General features: G+C 39.7%; 1 protein-coding gene across 1 annotated transcript; it reads left to right on the top strand.

Annotated features, from left to right (window-relative positions):
* Positions 1-1,396: 1,396 nt before the first annotated feature.
* Positions 1,397-23,564, top strand: nampt2 (nicotinamide phosphoribosyltransferase 2). Its single transcript, XM_056401453.1, has 11 exons — positions 1,397-1,722; positions 10,443-10,578; positions 10,680-10,783; positions 10,872-11,000; positions 11,477-11,635; positions 13,228-13,358; positions 14,573-14,798; positions 15,721-15,840; positions 16,405-16,545; positions 17,444-17,569; positions 19,476-23,564. Exons 1-11 carry the CDS (start codon positions 1,675-1,677, stop codon positions 19,635-19,637), a joined length of 1,482 nt encoding a protein of 493 aa, XP_056257428.1. The 5' UTR covers positions 1,397-1,674; the 3' UTR covers positions 19,638-23,564.
* The last annotated feature ends 1,634 nt before the right edge of the window (positions 23,565-25,198 follow it).

The following is a 25,198-nucleotide window of genomic DNA, read 5'->3' as shown; positions in this document are numbered from 1 at the left end:
CACATGACCATTCATGCACACTGCACAAGTGCGTGGGTGTGTGTAAACAGGAAGCTGATTGTCTACTCTGCAGTCGCTTAGTTGCAGAAAATACTACAAATGAATAACAGCAAAGACAGTATTAGCATTAAAATGCAGAATTAAACTGAACAGCTATTATTGTTTGGTAAAACAACAGGGGACTTTATAGCAGAGGGAATTGTCCATTCTAAATGTGAAGAAGTTTTTTTTACCTGACTTAAAGCAGCAATCTCCTAGATCTCCATTCCGTTATCTTTGGGGACACTAATGGCCATACATGGTGATTGCAGGTTTGTTTTTGAACTAGCTCAATGTAATGTAACATATGTCACTAAATTTGTGTTGGTGACTCGTGTTCCTTATGATTTTGCAGGTGAGTCACATCAGACACCCAGTTCATAAAACTGTAAAATGCAAGTTTTATATCATTTTGTCATTGGGTCAAAGGCTCAGTCACCACTCATGCGGTAAAAGGCACTTATTTAAAGGAAAATCGTGTAGATTGCCACATTCACAATCCACTTAAATTGAACAAAGGTATTTACAGAGAGATCAATATTAGTAAGGAATCTAATTCATAAGACGATGGATATACAATTAGAGCTTACAGTCCAAAATGTCAGAGTATTCCTTTAACTTTCTTCAATCTTTTTTTCTTCTTTTTATTGATGAAGGGAAATGTACAGTAATTCAGGTAACAGCACATAAAATTACATAAGTGAAACAGAAGAACATAAAAGGAATAAAAATGTAAAACGATCAATTATTTTATAAGACAAAAAGCACAGTGGTACATAAATACACAAATATTTATTGATTTATTTAGTTGGAGGTAACAAGTTCTCCTTCAACTTCAACTCCTTCAACCTTGAAGATTTGTTACCAACATCAGAATCACATAAAACAAAACAAGATACACAATCTGAACTGTAAATCTAAATAAACACAAACACCCGACATATGTCATCACAGCCAGACGTCCAAGAGGCCTAATCATCATTTAATTATTATGTAGAAGATAATGATAAAAGATGATGATTATGTTATGTTTTTGTTATTTTAAAAAAAAATGTTACCATGATAATCCAAATGATGGTGCTCTTGAATATCTACTTAACTTCATAATTCTAAATGTAAAATTCTTTATCCAGAAACAGAAATTTCCCAAATTAACTTCTACATTTTCCCCTTTTCTCCTAGAATTGAATTCTTTACTCAAGTCACTCGGGTGCTTAACAACAAAAACAGTTATAAGCTATCGTTGCAAAAAAATTCTACATGCACTTGAATGCACCATGACGTAGCAGGTCAGAAAGGCGGTGAGAGGACGTGCGCTTGGCCATGAGTACTGAACCCCGCCCCTTTCTAACGACCCCCCAACCTACAATATGATTACTGCTCTACTTGTTTCACCACTGGTGTAACGTCGGACTCTGCTTTCACAGTAGAACCACAGGAGCAAAAATCACAAGAATTCGTCGTTGAAGGCTCATTTCCTCTGCTGCTTGTACCCCAGTCTATCATAGCCCGGTCTAATATCAGCTATTCGGTCCGGGTCCTGGGTCGCTCTCTTTTTAAGTTGCTACGAGGACACGGAGGCTGAAGTGACATTTTGCTACGTTAACGTTAATTCATTCACCCACAACAACAACAATGGCAGCGCAGGATTTTAATTTCTTGCTTGCGACGGATTCCTACAAGGTGAGTCCCCTTTACTGTCCTGTTACTGCTTTTTCCGAGTGAATTTGAGTTAATTCTGTTTATTTCTTGACACAGTTAGCTAGGGTATCTTTCCATATATCACAACACATCGCTGGGATATGTACTTAGACGTTGTATTTTTGGTTAATTGAATGTTTTGACTATAGTAGTAGATGATATTGTTGGGCACCAGCAGTAATGATGTGATCTGAATTGTGTGCAGTGTGTTGTTATTACAGTTTGTTAATCCAGGAGCAGAGGTTACAGGGGGTAGAGTCCATAGATAAGTAATGAAAACTGAATCCATGAAACCTTACCTGAGAAGATGTGATTCGAGGAATCACCCTCTCTAGAGTTTCCTGGTGCCAGTGTAATGGCTGAGTTTCGTTTTCACCATATCAAAACCATTCTTCACATCTGCCCTCACGGATTATACACGCATTTTTCTAAACACATACTCACTGTGTCAACATCACTGGGCCTACTCTCACATTACCCTTAAACTATACGACCACAGGGTCTTTTGTATGTGTACACACATTTAATGTTTACACATATTTATAGTTCACACCAACTGCAAGTGTGTGTATGTGTTTTTTGTACGCATACACCCATTATTACAACCAGAACCACATGGTAAAGGGCCTTTACTATTCAGGGCTATTTCAGGTTTAATACACAGGGGCCTAAGCAGGTCTCAGTCCAGCTATATGTGGTAAAATTATGACAAAAAAACTGGCATGGAACTAAAGTTTATCCTATGCGTGGGAGAAAATAGTAGTGTAACAGTGCCTAACAGTACTAAGTGAAGGGCAACTGGAGAGTAAGAGTAAAAATCAAGTTGCCTTTGACTTAGTTTTTGACAGTTGAAACAGTCATTATTAATTTGTCTCAAAGTGCTAACTTCAAGGGAATGATGTGCTGAAGACTATGAAAGACCAGGACCTTTCAGGAGTCCCAGGACTCCAGTTTTATGAATCAAGATATGTACAGAAGGGCAAGGCATGGTGTGATTAATTTCATTGTAATGCTTAACCAGTAATGCCTGCTTCTCTCCCCCCCCAATTGACAGTATTGCTTTCAGTTTCATTTCAGTAGAAGTCATGTTTTGCGTCCCATGTCAGTTAGTTACTTAAGTCCAGCTGTGAGTCAGTCCTTGAGCAGACTGTGCTGGCATGTTCAGTACACCCTCAGCTCGTTAGAGTTAAATGTCAGATGTCAGTGTTAGATGTCATTCAAAGGTTTGCACTGCAGCCAGATGGCAAAGGTCTGGACGATGACCAACTGGCCTTTTTATTAGCTCCAATGACCCCTGCAAACAAGTCCAACGCAGAAGCACAGCCAAGAGGATTCCTCCAATGTGTCTGTCATCACAATCACATAATAGAAACTGATTTGGTACAATCTGATGAGCTCATCTGAAAGTCCACGGGGGTTACCAGGTTTACAGTGCAGCATTTTACATGATTTAAAGAAAAAAAAAAGTACATACCAAAATACTACTAATATAAACACTACTACTAATATAATATACTGCCTCCCATGTAGTCAACATTTTTAGTGTTTAGTTAGTTAGTCACAGAAATGAGACACTGTTGTCAACTACAAGGACACATAGTGTTGTATATGGCATTCAGACTTAAAGCAATTCTGCTTCTATGATTGAACAATAAATGTCCTTTATTAACTAATCAGGAAATCTTCATGTAAATGTGCTCAACTTTTTAACCACATACAGTACATGTCCATGTTGGGGTTTTAAAGGTGACCACATGCACAGCAATAAGCTGGTGCTTTGTATTAACTGTGTCCTTGTTTTTGTCAACCAGAGTTTACCTCACAACGTTGGTTTGTAGATATTACTAATGCATGCAAAACAACTCTGTCATGTGAGTGTTCAGTGCGATCAGTTACAGTTACTAGTTGGCAGTTAAAATTATTGCCTCACTCATTAAATATGTGGCCTTTGCTGTCTGATGCAGCAGATTTCCTTTTTTCCCTTGGAGATTCATTTGTGTTTCGGATGAATCACAATAATATTTTCTGACCATAGACTGTAAATAAAGATGGAAATAGCCTCTGTGACGTCACCCACAGGTTTCTGAATGAAGAGCAGTTTTGAAGCTCAGAGTGAGCTGCTCCACCATCGCCATCTTGGCAGTGTCTGACTCTGCTTTGGAGCAGAGATTTTGTTTTGTATAGGTTTGCGGCAAGTATACACTCACCCACCTGTAACTCGAAGAGGCAACACCCTCAATGTTTATTTCTGCTGTAAAGTTGGACATTTTAACATGATAGTCTATGGGGATTGACTCACTGTTGGAGCCAGACTCTAGTGGCCATTAGAGGAACTGCAGTTTTTGGTACTCTAGTTTTGGCTTCATTGTTCAGCTCCAGAGGTTGAGGCTTGTTTCTGACATGACTAGAGGTGAAGTTTGAAACTCGGGGGGGGGGGGGAATCAATGCTCTGCACACAGCTGTATCATTTACACACAAAAAATTAAACTGGCAGCCGAAAGTACGGGAGGGGTACAGCAAGCAGCAAGCGGAGACTGTCCAGTAGTTGTTCATCTAGAATGGTGTCCTTGTTATTGTCCATCATATCAATGTATACTGTTACAGCTAAACTTGGTTCACCCATGTGTAGTATCACTACAAATAAACAGGTTAGATATTCTACATTTTAAATATAGGCCCCAAAGTACAACCTCAGTGCAACAGAAGTGGTTACATCTGTGATTTCCATTAAAGTCCATTTTTCATGAACAATGCTATGAAAATGCAAAAAGAATCCATGAACACTACAGTGTGTCTAATGCATCATGGCTACACATGGGAAGAAATAACAGAAAGCGCAGTGAAATTTATGCCATGCACAACTTGCTAAGTATACAGCCCTGTGTTGAAAAACAGACGGGTAGGTGCTGTTGAACTGGCACAAGAATTATCTGTGAAAACTGGTGTTTTGGCGAGAGAGAGCTCAGATAGTGCACAGGACATTGCATGAAGTCAACCTCCAAGAAGAAAACCATTACTCACAAAACAGCATAAAATTGCAATATTAAACTTTGCCAAAGAAGATGAAAAGAGGCCAGATGAATATTGGCTGAACATTCTTTGGTCAGATGAAATCAAAATAAATGTGTTTGGATCAGATGGGGTCCAGCATGTTTGGTGTGGACCTGGCCAGGAGTGCAAAAGGTGTAGGATAGACATGTCTACATGACACAATGAATGTAAATTTGTATATCCAAATACCAAATGAAAAGATGACTCCCAATCTCAAGAAGCTTGGCAGGAGAGGAATTTCCCAACATGTGACAATGATCCCAAAGATTGTGAAAATCAAACGAGCTTTTAAAGACGAAAACAATGAGCTGGCCAAGTTTGTCCCCTGACTTGAATCCAATAGAAAGTATTTTAAAGCAGCAAGTAGAGAAACAACACCCCTCCATCAAAGAGCATCTGTGAAGAATGGCAGGATATCTCTCCACAGACTTGTAAAGGACTGGTATCATAAAAGTCTATGAGTACTGAATCTGAAAAATCTCAGAATCTCAATAATGAGGGTTGTACTGACTTCTGTTGTAGCTGATTCTTAAATATGGGCCTTTGATAAGATATGAAACAGCTTAATTAGTCAAACAATTCTGTTCAAATGAATTTGACATGAAAATTATATCAGATGGATAGAACTTGTACTTTTTATTGATATTTACTCAGGTTTATTGCATACTGTGTGTCAGCCGATACGTTCTGAAGAAATTGCAGTAAAATGCCAAACTAGGTTTGAGATCATTTAGCAACAGTGTCACCAATTAGAGTTTATCAAGCAGAAGCACTCTGCTTTCTGTCTTGTTCAGAAAATCAAATCTAAGGGATCCGTATCAAGATTGTTGTTTATATTATGTTTGTTTCTTAAATTTACTATTGGCCAGTTCATTATCAGATTTTTTTTAACTCTAAAATATTTATGTCAGTTTCAGCTTCAGGAATCCAGTATTAGGGAGCTATAGTCCAAACTGAAATATCAGCAGATATTGAATGGATCTCCATTAAATTTGGTTGAGATTAATATTCATGGTCAGCAGAAGATGAATCCTAGCCACTGTGGTGAGCCCAGGCAGCAACCCCCGGGGTTGAAAAATGAAGCTAATGCTGAAGAACCAAAAACTGCAGTTCCTCTAATGACCACTAGAGTCTGGCTCCAACAGTCAATGAGTCAATGCCACAGACTCCCATGTTAAAATGTCCAACTTTACAGTAGAAATAAACATGTTTACAGTCTGGCACAAAAAACTGTTTTGGTCTCTAGAGCTAATTTCCTCCTTCATGACACCTGTTTATATAACTCACCTGTTTACATTTTATTAAGACTTCCAAAGTTGTGTATAATTGAGGGCGTGGCCTCTTTGAGTGACAGTTGAGTGAGAATATACTTGCCACAAACCGGCATGGGCAAAAGTCTCGGCTCCATCGCGTCCCACCTCTTTGAGTATATTTGGATTTGCTGGGAGCTAGGGGTGGAGTCAGGCGCTACCAAGATGGCGAAGATGAAGCAGCTCATTTTGGGCTTCAAAACGTTCTTCAGAACCTTGTGGGTGACTTCACAAAGGCTACATCCATCTTTATTTACATTCTATGGTTGATTACTTTTCATCTACCGCCACCAACAGGGCAATATTTTCAATCATCCAGAATGTCTCAGTGTTGACTGATGCTTTATGACTGACTAACTGCAAAACTATTGACATTCTCACCTCTCTCAGCTGCAGAAGAGCAAAGGAGAGGAAGAACAGTTTCACTTTCACATCAAGCTCCACCTTCTCTGTAGTCCTGACTTGTCTTAGGCTACCTTTTCCAATCCCCTTGCTCAGATTTTATTATCTGCTCTTTTATAATTTGATTTTTACAGCGGTGATGATGCTGATTATGATGTTGCCTGCCTGACTACATGCTTTTTCACTGGAGCCCAGGGCAATGGTGTACATGTGACTTCGGCTTTGTGTTTTGTTTTCTGCTGAAATTCTCAGTTGCATAACTTGTGTAATAATTAACAACTATATCCAATATGCAGCCACAGCAGGGCTCTGGGAGCACTGTGAGCTTTAACTTTCACTACTTAAGTTTCTGAGGAATTCACTGAGGCCTGATATGTCCTTGTGCCTGGCTACATGCAGCTCTTAATACTTTAATGCGCACTGCATTTGGTCTGTTAACAGCATGGTAATACCATAATCATGCTGGTGTATGTACACACCTGCTGCTTGTTACTCTTATTTCTTAGTTCAGTGTCCTACCCCCACCACTCCTCCAGAGGTGCTCCAAAAACACTTGAAAGTTAAAGCAATGACAACACCAGACCATGGTAACAGGTCTTATAGTATATGACGCTACATTTCATATATGACGGTCAGAGGTGTAGTGCTAGTTGTGTATCCGAGAGCACCTATAAAGTGCATACATGCAAGCATGCGCACCGTAACGTTGCGACTCGTTTCTAAGGTTATGTAACCACTTTTCTTACGCTGACAAGTTTACATAGATTAGTCAACTATGATCACATGATGAAATGTTAAACTGATTTTATGAACAGTTTGATCATGTTAAGAATATGATACAGCATCAGACAAACATCCAGCTCAGTAATATTAGATCATACCATGGATGTAGCGGGTTGTAATTAGCGTAGCATTAGGCAGAAGGTGAATGAACACAAGTAGTTTGTGTTATTGTGTTATGAAGCCACATTGGACATCCATTCAGAGGAGAAGCTGCAGTGCAGGCAGAGGAGTGTAACAGACTGACTGTCATGTTTCTGTGTAAAAGCATTGCAGATAAATAAACTGTCAAAAGAGTGAATGATGAATGAAAGGATGTTTTCTGTCTTTTCATCTTCACTAATTAACCATTTAATTCACTAAGCAGCTCAGAGGCCATCTTTTAATGTTCTCGTGTGTTACTCCATGCATGATTGACATTTGGAAATCAATCAATACACCTTGAGTGTCAATATGACAAACACTTTAGTGATGATCAGATCTTCAAGCTCTTAAAAATGTTTATAAAGTTGCAGATAACATGGGTCTTATTGAGCTGCTTCTTCCCCTCGAGGCTATAAAATCTGAAATGTGTCCAAACGTTACCGTCACTGAAGACGGGGTCGGTTGAATTACATTTTCCTTTATGTTTTCCATTGCTCATACTGCACTTTCTTCTAGCTCCAAGGAGGAGTATCTGGGTGCAAACCAACACAGCGCCATTTCTTGGACTGTCAGGCTAAACTCGTATCAGGGGAAAAATGAAACCAGCGCTGTGAGAAAAGACTGAAAAATATGAATCGATTTTATTCTTTTTCTCTTTGAATTTATGAATCCATTTTGAATTGATAGGATTGCAATTCTAATGTGAATCGATTTTTTTGTTTTGCACACCTTTACTAACCACAGTCCATTTTAAAACATGAATTTAACAGATCTGAATGAGAAAATGTAATGAACCTAAATACAACCCACCAATAATCCATATTCAATTTCAGTTAATTTATTTATTTTATTTTACCATTTGATGTAACGTTACAAGGGATCATTTCATCCTCCTCTTCCTCAGCCTTGATAGATTGATATCAGTGATTTACACAGTGGATTTGCTCTTTCTTTGTTTTGGTGATCACTTGCAATACTGTTCTGCAGCATTTTCAGATGTCCAGATATTTTCCATCTGCACTTGAACACACCACACATGGCCTCAAATAGAGCCCTTTACATGAGTGAGTTATGACATCCAGGGGTCAAAAACAGCAGGTCACGTGACACATGTAGCTTCAGATAATTCCAACTATGTGATTCAGATGTATTGTTTTCCATAGGGAACAGCAGGATTTACCAGCAAACAACGGCTGTTAATGACTTGTACAACTTTGCAAACGAATTCTTTGTATTGTAAATTAATGACTGATGTTTGAAATATTAAATATTTGTACTATTGAATTACTAATTATGGAAGAAATGGATTATAGTGAAACATTTCCGTATGATACTCCATCTTATGTAATAGCTTGTCTTGATAGTCCATTAAATTAAATTAAGTGGTTAACAAGTAGACAAACCAGGAGAAATGAAAATCATCAAGAAATGAACACTGCACTGTCAGTAATTATTAAGTGAATTGTAATGTCATTCAAGCTATATACTATGTATCTATATCTCAAAGACTTTGACTGTGACAGGATTGTTGGTGTCTCTGAAACTGCTGATCTGAACAGCAGAAAACCATTTGCCCATTTATCTCCTTAGTAAACCATAATGACATAGTGAAAACCCTTAATTCAGTGCAGCTTCTACCCATCCACAAACTTTAAAACACATTGTATTATGAAGTCAACAACTTTAACTGTAGAATATTTAGAAGTATACAATGACTTCTCCCCACAAAGAAAGAACATGTTGAATGAATCAGGTGGATTCAGTTTTTTTTTTGTCAGACAAAGAGACTCCTGTGCATTTATACTTGTCCAGTTACTTGGGAAAGATTATGATGAAGAACTGTACCTTGTATGTGTGTTGTGTGTATCCTATAAACCATCCAGGTGTAGTACTCACCTGCATACATTACAAGTAACAGAAGTAACTGAAATAAGTTTTCTTTGTATATATGCACCACCTAGGAGACATGATTGAAATCCTGTTGGCAAAAACTCAAAATGTATGGACTGAGTAACAAAAAAATCAGTGACAGTTTTGGAACAATGTGAGCGTACAGACAAACTACATCAGCTCTACCATGAAATGGGGTTTTAGCTGTTTGAAATCGCTGTATGAAAAACACTAAACAGTGTCAAAATATTTTTGGTCTGAGTGATTGGATCTCAAATGTGGCCTCAATGCATCTTGGGTTTGTTCACACCTGAATTTGTGATTGGATCACCTGAGATGCAGTTTAATGCGGGTCTGAACAGGACCAATGTGCCAATCTTTTGTTTTTCATAAAAACTTCCCAAGAACTCCGAACTGTAATAACTCTGCCATGCCAAGTAATGACATCTCAGAGTAACTTACCCTGAGATATATGACATACAATATGTGACATGTCTAGATAAACTAAAGAAGGAGAAAACTTTGCATATCTTTTTTGTGAGGCAGGTGCTTAGGAACAGGATGAGTGGATCCAAAGTGGCTATCAAAAAATCCTGCACACTGTCTAAATTGCAGGAAACAATTTATTGCAATGTTTGGGTCCCCAGGCATTGCCTGATGAAGGTCTAGGACCAAAACGTTGCATTAAATTGTTTGCTGCAAGCTAGGTGTTCTCCTGAAGCGAGAGGGACTTGAATAGGAGGCAGGATGAGGCAGAAGAATGCAGAGTGACTGCCTCTTGGAGCTGTTTCCTCCACTGACTGGTTGTTGCTGTTGATTATTCTATTAGTGCTGCAGGAGCATAAAGAGAGACTTGTGCTTTAAGCTGTCTTCATTCCTTCCAACATGGTTCCAGAAAACATGCTTACATGACGTAGAGCAGACAATCCTCCAGTTCACAGCTTATCCTTGGTGCACTGACCAGGGTTTTATTTCATGCTGTTTCACAACACAAATCTGTGATGTGATAAGATTAGAGTGTGATGAATGACTGTTCCAGATCCTGCAGGTGATTATTAGAACTACACTGTGACAAGTTTACTCAGTTAATCTGCTAGCTGTGTGGCTTCTCTCTGTTTCTTTCAGATCACACACTACAAACAGTATCCACCTAACGTCAGCAAAATCTACTCCTACTTCGAATGCAGACGCAAGAAAGGTTCCCAGTTCAATGAAGTGGTGTTCTTCGGTCTTCAGTACCTGCTGAAGAAGTACCTCACAGGTAGGTTCACTTCCTCTCCTCTGATCCGAGAAATGAATTGACAGAATCCTTAAGCTATGAGTAGATAGATACAGAAGGATGATGTGGATTGTTGTCTACAGGGCCTGTGGTCACAGAGGAGAAGATTCAGGAAGCCAAGCTCTTCTACCAGATGCACTTCAAACAAGCTGTGTTCGATGAGGAAAGCTGGAGGAAAGTTCTCGAGGTGTGTCTGTCAAGACAGATTCACAGGTGGTGCATCAATCATCATTTATGAAGCTAACTTGAAGTCAATGTCCTTGTCACTTTGTCAGAAACATGATGGCCGTCTCCCTATCCGGATCAAAGCTGTCCCTGAGGGAAGGATCATACCGAGAGGAAACGTGCTCTTCACTGTGGAGAACACAGACCCCAACTTCTACTGGCTCACCAACTACATTGAGGTAGAATGACTCTCCTTCACTTCACTTTGTAGCGCTCTGTTAGCTTCATGTACATGGACAATACACTACTGACACAACCCTCTGAATCCCACAGGAGAGTACCTCCAAATATCACATAGTCCTTAGAGCATCATTATTCTGCTTTCTCTCTGTATGTGTATTGATCGATTCTCATCCGCCATCGTAGCTCATGACGTCTAGAGGGGGGGGGGGGGGTAAGTACAGTATAGACTACAGCCGTGTAGTCTATACTGTACTTACAACATACAACATAAAACCAGGCAGGCGGTTAGAAAAATAGGGTTCCTCCAGTGCCTCCATCCTCATGCACAGTCATGCTGTAACTTGTCATATTTTCTACATTTTCTATATGTCTACTTCTTTGTCTTAACAACTGCTCACTCACCATCACAATCTCACTGTTGTCTTCCTCTCCATACTCATTCACCCCTCCCCCTCCCTCTTGCTTGCTGTAGACCATGCTGGTTCAGATGTGGTATCCCATCACGGTAGCCACAGTTTCCAGGGAGTTTAAGAAGATCCTGGCCAAGCACCTGAAGGCCACGTCAGGGAGCTTGGAAGGCCTGGACCTGAAACTGCACGACTTTGGCTACAGAGGAGTCTCCTCACAGGAGGTCAGGAAGACTGTTGCTCCTTGTTTTTACTCTTCTGCTGTAAATGAAGGGTATATTCGGGCACATGGTTGCACAACGATACAGGCAATTCTATATAACCAGTATCACTGCTTATCATCCAGAGAATCAACTGAATTCCCTGTAAGTGGCTTCAGTTTGAACTGAAAACCCTGATGTGAAGGGCCCACACAGCAAATGATCGTCTTGTGATATCTGCTTTGGGCATATGGCTGTGTCATGCTGATGTTATCCAATTATTGCATGATATAAGTAGTGTTGACATCAATGATTACAGGCACAAAGGTTAGATTAAGAGAACTCAATGAGAGTCAGAGGGAAAGACTTAGCATAATAAGAATAACGCTGGAATGTAAATTCAGTTATCAGTGTCTGAGCCACAGAGCCGGTGGAAGTGTTTCAGTCTAAAATAAAATCCTCATAGGTCCAGCATACCATGACCATTTTAACACAGGCAGCAGCTGATTTATGACAACAGTGTCACCTCATGTCTGTCTCCCTGGTAGAGCTGTTAATACATGGAGGAACAAATCGTTTAACACTCATTCTTAAAGCTGAATTGAGAGTACTGAATCACCAGTGTCACTTATGGAGCTCCTCTCACTGATGACTGAAAGGGACCCAGACATTTCAGTCACGCAGTCATTCATAAGAATTAAATTACTGGATAGAAGACTGTGTTCTTAGTCACTTCTGTAGTGTGTAAAGTGTAAAACATCATGTCAACAACATCAAACTTTTTGAGATTTTTTCAGAGGCCACCATATTCAGACACTTAGCAGTACTTAGCTAACATTTAGCAACTGCCACTGTGCTATGCCATGGTCAGTCTGCCTCCAGCTAGAGGGGATGACTTCGTTGAGATGAGTTCTAGACTCCCTCCTACCTTCACAGAATAGTTTCACTGCTTGCTTGAATCTGTTTTATAATAACTACATTATAACATTGGTGTGGGAGATTTAATGGAAAAATCACTCAATAGAAGAAAAAAAAAAAAAAAAAATATATATATATATATATATATATATATATATATATATATTCTTTATTATTTATTCATTAATTATTTATTTTGAAAAACATCCCATGACATCCGAAAATAATCTAGTGACCCCTGTGGGGGATTTCAATCCCCAGGTTGAGAGCCACTGGTGTAAAGTAACAAAAAAAATAATAATTTTTTTCTCTGACCTGATAGGTAGGGATAACGTCTAAGGAAGATGTCCTCTACCATCTGTGACTTTATATGGTTTGCATTGACTGTAGTTGATGTCACTGTCTCTATGTCGAACTAGATTTTGGTCACTTTCCAGCCACCTAACATTTTCTTTCACCTTTATAAGTCACTCTGATACATCACATGAAGGTGGTGGCTCAGTGCTAAGCTGAGCTGTCATATACAGTCTGTCACTACCTGAATGAATCTCACTGCAAAAACAGAAACATCCAAGATGCAACAACCCTGATGCAGATTACTTGCTCCTGAGCCTTTTAAACTGTGCCTGGTTCTGAACTGAACTCAGATGTTATTTGAGACAGCAAAGTGGCTGATGATTCTTACTTCCACTCTCCAGTCTGCAGCATTAGGTGGAGCAGCTCACCTGGTTAATTTCTGCAGTACAGACACAGTGGCTGGGCTGCTGATGGCTCAGAGGTATTATGGCTGCCCAATGGCTGGCTTCTCCATCCCAGCAGCAGAGCACAGGTATAACACACACACACACACACACGTATCTTATATTACTTCCATCTTTATTCACATTTGCATGTTTACCTTGGGTATGCTTGGGTTTACTCTGTTACTGGTGATACAGATGTTCAGGGTTTTTCCTGGCCGGACATTAGCCGGGGGTGGTAGTAACTGTACGACGGAGGGTGGGTGTAGGGGGTCTCCAGCCACTACGTGTCAAAGCCAGTCACTCTAGGCTTTTGCGAACATCTGGGAAGATGAATAATTGATGTTAAAATCATGTAAAAGTCAGCTTTAATACACTCGTTAATACACTCCTAAAGCCTTAGTTCTCTCATTGACTCCTCTCTCTGATCCTCTCCTCCACGTCACCTTCCACTTGTGGCTGAGAACTAGGCCTACTGTCAGTCCTGACACCTAGACCATATCTCGTCAGTAACATGAATTAACTTTTTTTCCCCATATTACAAGAATTAATGATGTTGCCACAAAATCGCGGCCTACCTTCCGCAGGCTGAAAATCCAGCATGTTCGTATTCTTCTTATTTGGCAGTTTGGGATGGCTCTGCCTGATGCACGGATTACGATACAAAGCCACTACACTGCCGTAGCGGCGTACAGCCACAATTGCAGTTAAAAACGTCAAATCCACCAAGTACCGAGAAAACAAGTAGGCCCTACTACAATTTTGTCGGGAGGCGGCACAAAATTTGACGGAGGCGGCCACCTCGCAATTCTCTATGCAGGAAAAACCCTGATGTTTCAAACAAACCCACATAACTATCATAGCAGCCCAGGTTGACCAGTTTCATGGATCTCTTACTTCCCTCCACAATGATGTAAGAATGCATTTTGAGTGTAAATTATATAGAACACCGTCGTCTATTGTCATGTTTGATATGTGGAATCGGGGATTTAAATTTTTGTACTGTACTGTACAATGTATTTGGCGTGAGCAGTGAGTCCCTGGCTCAATCCTGGCTGGACTGTTTGCTGCATGTCATTCCCTTCCTCTCTTTCCCCACATTTCCTGTCTCTTTTCACTATCACTATCACATAAAGACATGAAATACTCCAAAAATTATATAATCCATAATTTAAAACATTTAGCCTTTGGGTCTGGCTTCTTCAGAATCTGACCAGTTGAGGTGTCATTGATCTGTGACGAGACTGTGACACCATCACCATGACACCATGAGATTGTTGATTACTTCATTCCTGTCATCCAGCACCATCATCTCCTGGGGGAGGAGCAGGGAGAAGGAGGCATTTGAGCGAGTCCTGGACCAGTTCTCCTCTGGACCAGTCTCTGTGGTCAGCGACAGCTACGACATCTTTAACGCCTGTAAACACATCTGGGGAGACAAACTGAAGGAGCGAGTCATGGAGCGCAGTCAGGACTCCTGTCTGGTCATCAGGCCAGACTCTGGAGATCCCGCAGAGACTCTTGTTGAGGTAAAAAAAAACAATGTATGAAATTAAAACTGTTGAATTATTGACAAGGAGGCTCCAGAGAATCTTGAGTGAAGAAACCACAGACTAGTATGAGAGGTTAGTTTTGCGTATTTTGTGAATTTGCAAGAAAAAATTAATTAAGCTGAAATGGGCGTGGCATATAACAAGGGATGCAGCTAACTGGTTTTAAATCGAGGCATATTAGTCAGATTTCGGCCATTAATTTTTACCTATAATTGTGATATTCTTCAACTAAATCTGTTTTTAATAATGAAACTCTTGACAAAAATCCTGATACTTAGAGACTTATAATTTTACTTTCCAAAACAGGTTACCACATTTTTTTACTGTCTCTTCTTTGCCATATTTCAGCTGTTCTGAAGTTTAAAGTTTTATACTATTTTCAGACCTTTCATAATTAATAGTGAGTGTGTATTGCAGCTGCAAAGCAGTGACAATAGCATAGTGGAGGCACAACTTTGCTTTCCCAGACAAGAAGAAAAAACAGCTCTTCTCAGTCTCCCAGGTTTCACTCTTCATACACAAATTATGCATCATATGTCGTAAGAACTGAGCTTCTAAAAGTCTTGTATTCAGAGGGACTGAGAGTTTTTGACTCGTTACTGGCTAAGATATTTTTTAGTGGTGGCAGGTTATGAAAGTTAGGTATGAGGAAGTGACAGTTAAGGTGGTAATAAATGAAGTTGTGTCTCACCGTCCCTCTCTTTATTGATTTGATGTGTCGAATCCTCAGCAGATGTATACGAAACACCATACATAAAGCTGTAGAAATACTCTCTGATTCTGAATGGTGTCTTTTTAAGTAGATTTCTGAAAAATATAAGATGTTATAAGATTTTCTGATTGGACCAAGTTAACACCCACATGTATCAATCATTCAAATGCCTTTTTTGTTTTATAGGTTATCAAGATTTTAGAAGAGTGTTTTGGCTGTTCTCTGAACTCGGTTGGATACAAGGTGCTGCCATCGTACCTGCGAATCATCCAAGGAGACGGCATCGACCTCAGCTCAGTGGACGAGGTAAAAAAACGTTGTTTTACTAGTTTCATCCTAAGTATTCTTTATGCATCTTATTTAGTATGTTCAGGGTTCAAGGCTTGTCTTCTGTCGTGACCTGGAATGAGGTAGAAACATGAAACGTGGCCCAGTAACTGAAAATGATGAGCGTGTGCTTCCCAACAAACATGGGCCCAGTCGACAAGATGATGGTGCTGTTTTGAAAAGGCCACACCCCTCACATCATAAGTCTGACTGACTTGAAGTTTGACAAACAAGTCCAGCTCAGTGTTCTGTATTGTCATGCTGTCTGCTCTGTTGCAGACCACTGTGTCCAAATGTCAGAGTTTGTTTAAGCAGAAAAACAGATTTGCAGTTGTCTTAACTATAAGAGGCACAGTTTTACTCTCTTGCCTGAAAATATTTGTCATCAGAAGTTTGGTTTTCCTGAACAGTGCTGTGAAATGCTTCAATACTTCTTATACACACTGACTGAAGCTGACAAAGCTTATCACTCTGCTTCAACATAAAATCCTGATGACGTTTGTCTTATTGTGTTTGAAGCTTGACCTTCTCTGTTTTCTGAAGATTCTCCAGAAGCTGAGTGATGAAGGCTGGAGTGCTGAGAACGTCTTCTTCGGATGTGGCAGCGCTTTACTTCAGAAACTCAACAGAGATACACTCAGCTGTGCCTTCAAGTGCAGCTACGTGGAGACTAATGGCAAGGGGGTAAGTGGAGGAGTTCTGGTTCGATGTGGATTCCTGTTGGTTCTGATAACATTTTTTAGGGACTATCGAGAAGGGGGTCACAAGGACTCGACATACACAAGAAACATGAGCAGTGTGACAATCAGACAACGTTTTCAATGTGCTTGCTTGTGTGTGTGTAGTAAATAGTAAAATATTTTAGGTTCAGGATGAAGCTGTTGTGAGACTAATCAGACTGACAGAAGACGTCAGTAGTTGGTCCTTCAGCGTGGCCCAGGACACAGTCACGTTCACACTGCTGGAAGAATGTGGACACGTGGTCCAGACCTCCTCTGAATGTGGTCTGAGTGATCGGATCTCACACACGTCCTCATTGCGTCTCGGGTGTGCCCACACCTGAACTTATAGCTGACCACTGGTGATCAAATCACCTTAGACAGATGTTAATGCAGGTGTGAAGAGGGCCTGGAAAATCAGCTTTTAACAACATGTATGTAGCTAGGACACTTTAGGATTGGTGTCTTTCAAAAGCCTCTAATATTATGTAAGACAGGTTCACAGTTTTTCAAGAAGGTCTGAAAACAATAGTAGTTAATGTGTCAAATACACTGAAACAGTTTTTTCCAGCTGTCATCATTTTTCCTGTCGATACTGGACATTCAAACATCCTTTGCTGACAGGCTCCCAGTGGAAGTGCATAACATCATCTAGCTAAATGTTTTGTGTAGATTTTAGTCTGTGTCTTGTGGCGCACTTAATGATCTTGACTTTGCAGAGCTGCATCCTAGTTCAGCTTTTGGACCAGGATGGACTCAGATACTGTAGTCCTCACAGACAGAGGCTTTCAGTTTGCTCAGGTGTACTGGAGCCAGATGATTTCCATCAGTAGTCTCTGAACTAGTTTTATGTTTCCCTCCAGATGGATGTGTACAAGCAGCCAGTGACTGACCCATCCAAGAGGTCAAAGAGGGGACGGCTATCACTGCGGAGAAACTCTGATGGCTTCTTAGAGACAGTGGAAAGAGGAGCGGGAAAACCTGAGGAGGTTAGTCCAGTTTTTCATTTTAACTCTCAGTTTTCAAGCATCACTGTTTTACAACACATACTGTGTCAAGTTTTTTTTTTTTAGCACAGATAATTTGGTTGATAAAATAAAGATGATTCAAATATCAATCAGGTCATTTTTTCTAATTTTCTGAACTAACAGTGCTGCTCTTTTTCAGGTGCTTGTGGTTCATAATTTTTCTTATGTATGGCTTTTTTTTGTTTTCATGCATACTCAACATTATTGGTTATGATCCTCTTCCTCAACACACCTTATATCCACTGATGAGAAATATTTATTATTCCCTCCTCTGCCCAGGTACAGTTTAGTTCAGCTCACCTTCAGAGCAGCAGCTTAGTCTCATGTTTTCCCTGTAACAGCGCTTTCACACCTAAAGTGTGTTTGCTCTTGTCCTGTTCAGTTGATGAGTTTGTAATCTTGTAGGTTAGGTTTTCTTTCACACACACAAATTCAAATGAACCAAAATGCATCATTACAAACCACGTATTGTTCAGATTGTCTGGCTGGAGCAGGAAAGTAAACACAGGAAGAAGGTTACAGGAACCACCAAGCTCAAACTTGCGAGCTCACTTGCTAGTGGGGTTGGTTAGAGTTCAGAACTCTTTCAGACCAAAAACGAACCACTCTAGAGTTTGTTTGGGACTGGACCCAGACCACCTCCTCGAAAGGGTCTCGGTGCAATTGTTTTGGTCCGCACCCGAGTGTGAGTACTGTTTTCACACCTGCCCCAAATTAATTGTACCAAGAGGGAAAACGAACCAGGGTTTGGTTTAACTGGACTAAAAAGTGCAGGTGGGAAAACACCACAAGACTCACTTTTTGTCCTAGTGCACCACTGAACATCGGTCCTGATTGGCTTCTGACAGTCTCACTGGACGGCAGGTTGTACCAGTGGCTGGTTCAAAAGTAGTTCAGCCAACTTCACTAATATTCAGTGAGGAGCCAAGGCTGTTTTTCTGCTCTCCGTTTCTATCAATTAGTTTTATAGCTTGGTCATTTTGAGGTTATATTATGTAACCATATATTTATGGTTATATGTTATTTATCCAACTATAATACATACTATAACCTCTGTGCTCATCAAGGTGCCACAACTTCAGCTGCACCAGTAGTCTGATGTTTGAGGTGCAGACCACATAACAGCAACGTTCCCTCCCCTCATTTTCACTGTCTTCACAATATCCACTGTCCAAGGATTAAGGAGCAGGATCAGTGTTGTACTGCAACATGTTTTTTTGAGACCATAAACCATGAATCTCTTGAAGATTCTTTTATTTGTTTTGTTTTGTTTTGTTTCATATTGTGAGATCAACAGTTTCTCCAAAACCATTGTATTGTAGTGTCATAAAGTCAGAGGACTCACAACAGACAGATTTTTAAAAGGAAAGCTCAAAATCAAAGCAGCAGTGGCCATGACATCCTGACTTCTAGTCCCTTGTGTCGGTCAAGCTCCGATGACATGTTTTTTTTTTTGTTTTTTTTCCCTGACCGATAGCAGATTCTTATTAACAAGCCAGCACATAAAATGTACTATTTAGAATAGACTAGTCTATAACCCATTAAAAAATACCAATACAATTAAAGTGGGCTGGAGCAATCAGGGATGTGTAAACAGAGATCGAGACAGACAAACCCCTCCCAGCAGATCATCACACAAGGCCTTTTAACTTGACTGTTGCAGAGGAAGTGACACCCCACTGATCCCGGAGTTATTGTGAAGATCGGCTTTATGCGTGATTTAAAAAAAGAGCAGAAGAGCAGAATCACTTGTTGACCGGTGGAGAAATTAGCCTCTGGTGTGAACAGCCAGGCTGCTGCTTGTCACTTGATTCAACTCTCCTCCTCCTGTACTCCATGATTTATGTGTATGCTCCGTGTTCTTCAGGACCTGCTGGTGACTGTGTTTGAGAACGGCAGCCTGGTGCAGGACTACTCCCTGGAAGAGATCAGGAAGAATGCTAGGCTGCGCGACGACGAGCTGAATCCAACCCTGCACAACCACGAACAGGAGCTGCTGCACAACCACATCATCAACGGGATCCATTAGCTGCTCCACAGCCTCTCGCCACCATGCAAACGACACTTCAGTGTTTAACAGGCTGTACTGGAATCAAGACTGCGGTGTTTCAGAAAGGCACCCTTCTAAGTATAAACTGAACACGTTGAATGGGAGTGAAAAGCATTCACCACCAAGCACTACCACACCCCACCCCCACCACCCTGCCACTTCATCCTGAGGAGCCCATTGATTATAGGTAGATTAGCTTCTTTCACTTTCTCTTGTAGCCAAACACTCACAGCACATCCTCAGTGGCCAGACAGTCACTCTGCCCGGCATGGCCGTGACCACAACTGAAGCTCAGGGTCAAATACAATAAGCTACATTAGTTTTTCGTCTTTTATTTTTTGATTTAAAGACACTTCCTGAATTTGCAGTTTGAATTGAACTCTACAACATAATTGGGGAGCATGTCTTTAGAGATATTTTCATTGCTGATGTGCAGTATCTGAGAAATTTCAGGCCAAAAATGTCTTTAACTTCCAAATATTCCAAGCTTCCATTAGATTTCTTTTTCTATTAGAGTAGAAAAAACTTTGAAGCAGCATTTTAGACACAACAATTTATGAATAAATAGTTACAGTATTGCTGATTATTGGATTAGTGATACATCATTAGCTGCTACACTGCTTGGTACATAATATTTCATTATCAGCAGAGCAGTATGTTGCTCCAGCCTTACCTGCTGCCATTTAGTTAGTTTCCAGTCACATAGATTTAATTTGCTTGCTTAATGAAGATTCAGCCTCTAACAAGCATAGCAGACTTCAGATATGAAAGGGAAACACAAACCATATGCACAATTTAATCACAACCAGTGACCAGTAATGATAAATAAATAAATCACTTTATGTTGTGCTGCCACAGAAAAAAAAGCTAAATCAGTGAAACTAAACCTGTTGTTACTGATCCCACTGACCCACAAAGCACAGTCCGTGGAATCCCAGAGTAGTCAATATTTAATAATTTAAAAATTCATTAAATAATCACCAATAATTAAACAATATAAATAAATGAATAATAATTCAATAATAAATGATTAATCATATGAATAGCCTGCTTTGTAAAATAATTGAAGTAATTATTGAAACTCAAGTCACTTTTATGAACTATTATTTCATCATTCATTTTTGTAATAACATTTATTTCATTTTATTTAATAATAGATCTTTTCATGACAGTGATGCTGGGAACAGTCACTTCCTCATGTAGCCCCTGCTTCTCTTCTGTTAGCGAGCTAAGCTGCAGCCATCAAATGTAGCTAGTAGCTAGGTCAACGATAATGTCAACGTTATTATGAATCAACCAACAAGAGGTTTCTGCTGTGAATAAGCAACACAGACACAGTGACTACAAGGCTGCTCGGGCCAAAGGAGCCACTGTTAGCGGTGATAGCTAACACTGCTAACAGTGCTCCTGTTGGCTTGAGCAGCCACATATATAAACGGAGATGTTCATTTCAGTGTCTTTATACTGTATTAATTAACAGTAGTAGCTGGACAGCTGATTCAGAGCACCTGGACATTGTTGTTGCTCATGCCAACAGGAAATAACAGGCTAATTCTGCCAGCTATTGCTTAGCTTACTTGCTGTGATTGGCTGAAATGAGAGAGGGTGGTGACAACACCACTGTCAAGAAAAGTGTCATGAAAAAAACAGATTTCTATAAAAATAAATGAACAAATAACATTTTATAACAGTGAGCTAAGTTTTAATGTTTTCTTGAAGGATTTTCACAAATTATAGTTTCACAATTTATTCATCTGTCTCTTATGATTGTTTAATATTGATCACTTTGAAGCTCCATATATTCCTTAATTATTAAGTCTTGTGATCAGTTCTGCTGGAGTCCAGATTGTGAGTTTAAATCACTGCTTTCCAACCGTTGTGACCGTTTAAAGTGAAGCTGTGTTTCCAGAGGACTGTGGAGGTATTTGACCTAATTCACTTTCCATAAATCAAAGCAAATAGTGACTTTGAAGTTTTCTCTTAACTGGAATTGATGGAGGTGTAGACACATTCTTGTTTTCCTGTTTCCATTTAAACACTTGAACTGCTATATTTGCTAATGTCTTCTGTTTTGGTGAGATACAATAGGACATATATGATAGTATTTGTTACGTAATTAAGGAATATTATAACAGTAACTGTTGAACTGATTTGACAGACGTATACTGAAATGAAGTTGCAGTGAACATGGCTCATTCAGTCATCATCTGTAGTAGAGACAGCACACTGCTGTATGTGCTGTGGAAAGACTGCTGCTATAATAACACACAGTGAAGGCACATCACACTGCTCTCATGTTCACACAGGACTGATGCTTCCTCTGTCATGTGTCATTTCAACTTGTGTTTAAAGCTGGCGCTATAATTCAGTATTATTCTTCAGTCACGTGATCATAATGGAGGTGTGATGGTTCACGGCTCTCACACCTAAATCCATGTGATCAATAAATGTAAAATTAGATTTTCTGAAGATTCTCTGAACACATAAGCATTTCAATTAATTAGATGAATATAAAGTAGTTTGATCACATGATGTTTAATGTTTTAGTTATTAAAATAACACAGTGTCTTCATGTTGAGATAATGCATTGTATTGACTCAGATCACAGATAGCTGATGTGATGATGCAGGAAATGTGTCATCAAGCAAAACCGCTCAGCTCAGACGGATCAGGTCAAGGTGTTTATTTCACAATCGTTTGGTTTTCAATCTACAAAGTGATTTTTTTTTTTTTTTTTTTTTTAATTTTCCAGCATCATTTGCTGTTTGATACAGTTTCGATTTTGACTATTGATTATTTGTTTTTGCAAATAAACCTTATAAAAGAGGCCGGACATTAAGCTGCCTCACCACATGGTAAAGTAACTAAAACGTACTTGATTGGTGAAAGTCTAAATCCCTAGATGGAGCAATACAGATATTAGTAAAGAGACAGGGTAAGACATTTATTGACACTCAGGTTTGATTGGCAAATGAAAGTTGGGTTTTTTATGAACATTAAAGGAAAAATATGAATAAATAAAACCCAGATATTCTCCTAGAGATAAAGTCCTTGAGGTTCTACCTGTTTATGATGTAGTTTTAGCACTCAGTCTATTTAACCCTAACCCTAACCCTAGCCTTTCAACAAACCTCTACCTGGGGCATTTATTATTATTATTATTTCAATCAAAAGGCACAGATCGTTTTGCAGACCCATATAAACCCATGTAAGCTGTGTTTCAGAGGATTCACACTGTGGTAGAGCGTCATGTAAACGTATCATCTGATCACCTGCTTTAACCAACATGATATAAAATATACTCAATTATGCAGCGGCTCCTTCCCTGTTTTGGGCAGGAAACGATACAACAACCAGCTGGTTCGTCTGCCATGTGAGGAGACGTTAGATAACCGAACTTGTGTCACAACAGATGCAAACGAGCTACAGAGGCGAAGACAAATGAAAACACAAATCTACTCATCTTTGGGGGGGGCTAAGCTCATTTTTATTTTTTGAACAAATAACAAAGCTACTGCCATTTTTTCTGATTAGGTCTTTTGATGTATTGAATCTTCTTACTCTCCTTTCATGCCCTTTTACTTTCTGTTGACATGGTGGTGTTTTTTCAGTAAACTGTTCCACAGTAATCAGTTCAGTTTCAGACTGCAGGCTCGTCTCATTGATGACTGGTCTGTACAGATCAGTGGTGAAGTAATGATGCAGTTTGCCACCGACACTGCACATGGTTTACCTCTTGTGTAGTACCAGCACTAATCATACATGTAACTACACTTTGTAAATATCCTTTTGAAACTGATTTGCTTTAAACTGATCTGTATCTTTTAAATGTTCTTTATCTTTGATTTTGTTTGTGTTTTAAAAACTGACCTTTTCTAAGATTAAAAGACCTTCAACAGCTTCAAACTGACCTGCGTTACGTTGCTAAACTGCAAAACAGCTACACTTGCAAAGCTGTCCATAACACTGGAGAGGGTGTGACTTCACTGAGTGACCAGGAAGTAGAGCCAATGCATGTGAACACACTGATGTGCACTGAACAGCCTGTTTCTCTGCCCTCTGTGCTCTGAATTCTGTTTCACCTCTGACAAAAGTCAGAAAGTCTGTAACTACACCCAGCAGTGATGTCATGGGATCCTGGGATACACCTGCATATCACTGCAGCAAGACATTCAACCAGCAGAGGTCAGCAAAGGTAAGACTTTTAGACTGTTTGTCTTTAAAGCTGCTGTGTGTAGTGTTGTTTGTTTTGTTTCTTTGCAAACAAAAGCTAATGCCATTAGAATCATTCATGTGATAATAACAGGTGTAATAATCACCTGGTTGACCAGCCTGGGCCCTTTGCTGCATGTGACTCCTCTCTGTCCCCCCAACTTCCCTGTCTCTCATTGTCCCTATCACAATAAAGGCAAAAACCTACCCAACCTAGAATCACCTCCTGGTGGTTCTCTGCCTCCTCCACTCAGACTAGTTTCAGGTCACATCCCTGTTTATCCAGAGTCACAGAAAATATCAACCATTTGTGTGAAAATTGGTCATAATTGTTGTGAAGTCTTGAGTTATGGCTAAAAAGTGTTTTGTGAGGTCACACTGACCTTGACCTTTGACCACCAAAATCTAATCGGTTCATCCTTGAGTCCTAGTGAATGTTTTTACCAAATTGAAGATGTGCCATCAAGGTGTTGCTGAGGTATTGTGTCCACGAGAATGGGACAGGCGGTTGGACAGACAACCTGAAAGCAATATACCTCTGGCTCTGACTGTCGCCAGTGTGGAGGAATAAAAAAAGTGATAATAACATAATGTAAGAATTCTGTATACAGGAGCTTTAACTCAAAGTGAGGTGGCAGATTGAACCTAAAGGTCACTTGTTACTTTGAGTTTTAACTGAAACTGGAGTTGTTGTTTATACATCATTTAAATGTCATTAAAGATCACACTGAACAAAAGTTACAAGTGACGTTACCAAGAGATAAATTGTTTTTTTTGCCATATTATAATTCATTATTCATCCATTCATTTTTTGTTAAACCATTGTTTTTTTTAATTTACCAGATGCACCAACAGTTTACAATCCCTGCCTTCAAATGTTCCATAAATGAACCCCTTTACCTGAAATAAACTCAGTCCTTGTACTTGTTGGTTCTGTCCTGTTCAGCAGCTTCTGGACCAGACCTTTCAGTTTAATAAAGAGTGAGTTGGTTTTGTTCACAGCTCTTAAGGCTCTCATGTAGACATGAGATGTATTTGTCCTGCCTCCACTCAGTCAGTGATGTGTTTTCTGTCGAGCCACAGGAGGGCAGTAGACTCAGAGCTGGGTTTTGTGTGACGTGGTGCTGAGTGTCAGAGGAGCAGCTGAGGTTCATGAAGTTGAGGTTTTGCTGTTTGTTGTGTTTCTACAGTTTTTACTTCCAGCCAACATATTGATGTAGTGAGATTTTTTCGGATGTCGACACCAAGAACTTAAAGTGTCCAGTCACCTGAATTTACAAGGAAACGTGTGTTATAGATAATCCCAGTGGAAATGTTCACTGTGGTCC

Source organism: Seriola aureovittata, chromosome 2, assembly GCF_021018895.1.
Source record: "Seriola aureovittata isolate HTS-2021-v1 ecotype China chromosome 2, ASM2101889v1, whole genome shotgun sequence".
Lineage (NCBI taxonomy): Eukaryota > Metazoa > Chordata > Actinopteri > Carangiformes > Carangidae > Seriola > Seriola aureovittata.
Note: the sequence above shows the minus strand (reverse complement) of the source record. Positions and strands in the feature narration are given on the sequence as shown.

Coding starts and splice junctions, on each gene's coding strand:
- nampt2 (XM_056401453.1), top strand. CDS start 1,675: ATGGCAGCGCAGGATTTTAATTTCTTGCTTGCGACGGATTCCTACAAG. Junction 10,579..10,679: donor GCTGAAGAAGTACCTCACAG/GTAGGTTCACTT, acceptor TGTTGTCTACAG/GGCCTGTGGTCACAGAGGAG. Junction 13,359..14,572: donor ATCCCAGCAGCAGAGCACAG/GTATAACACACA, acceptor CCTGTCATCCAG/CACCATCATCTCCTGGGGGA.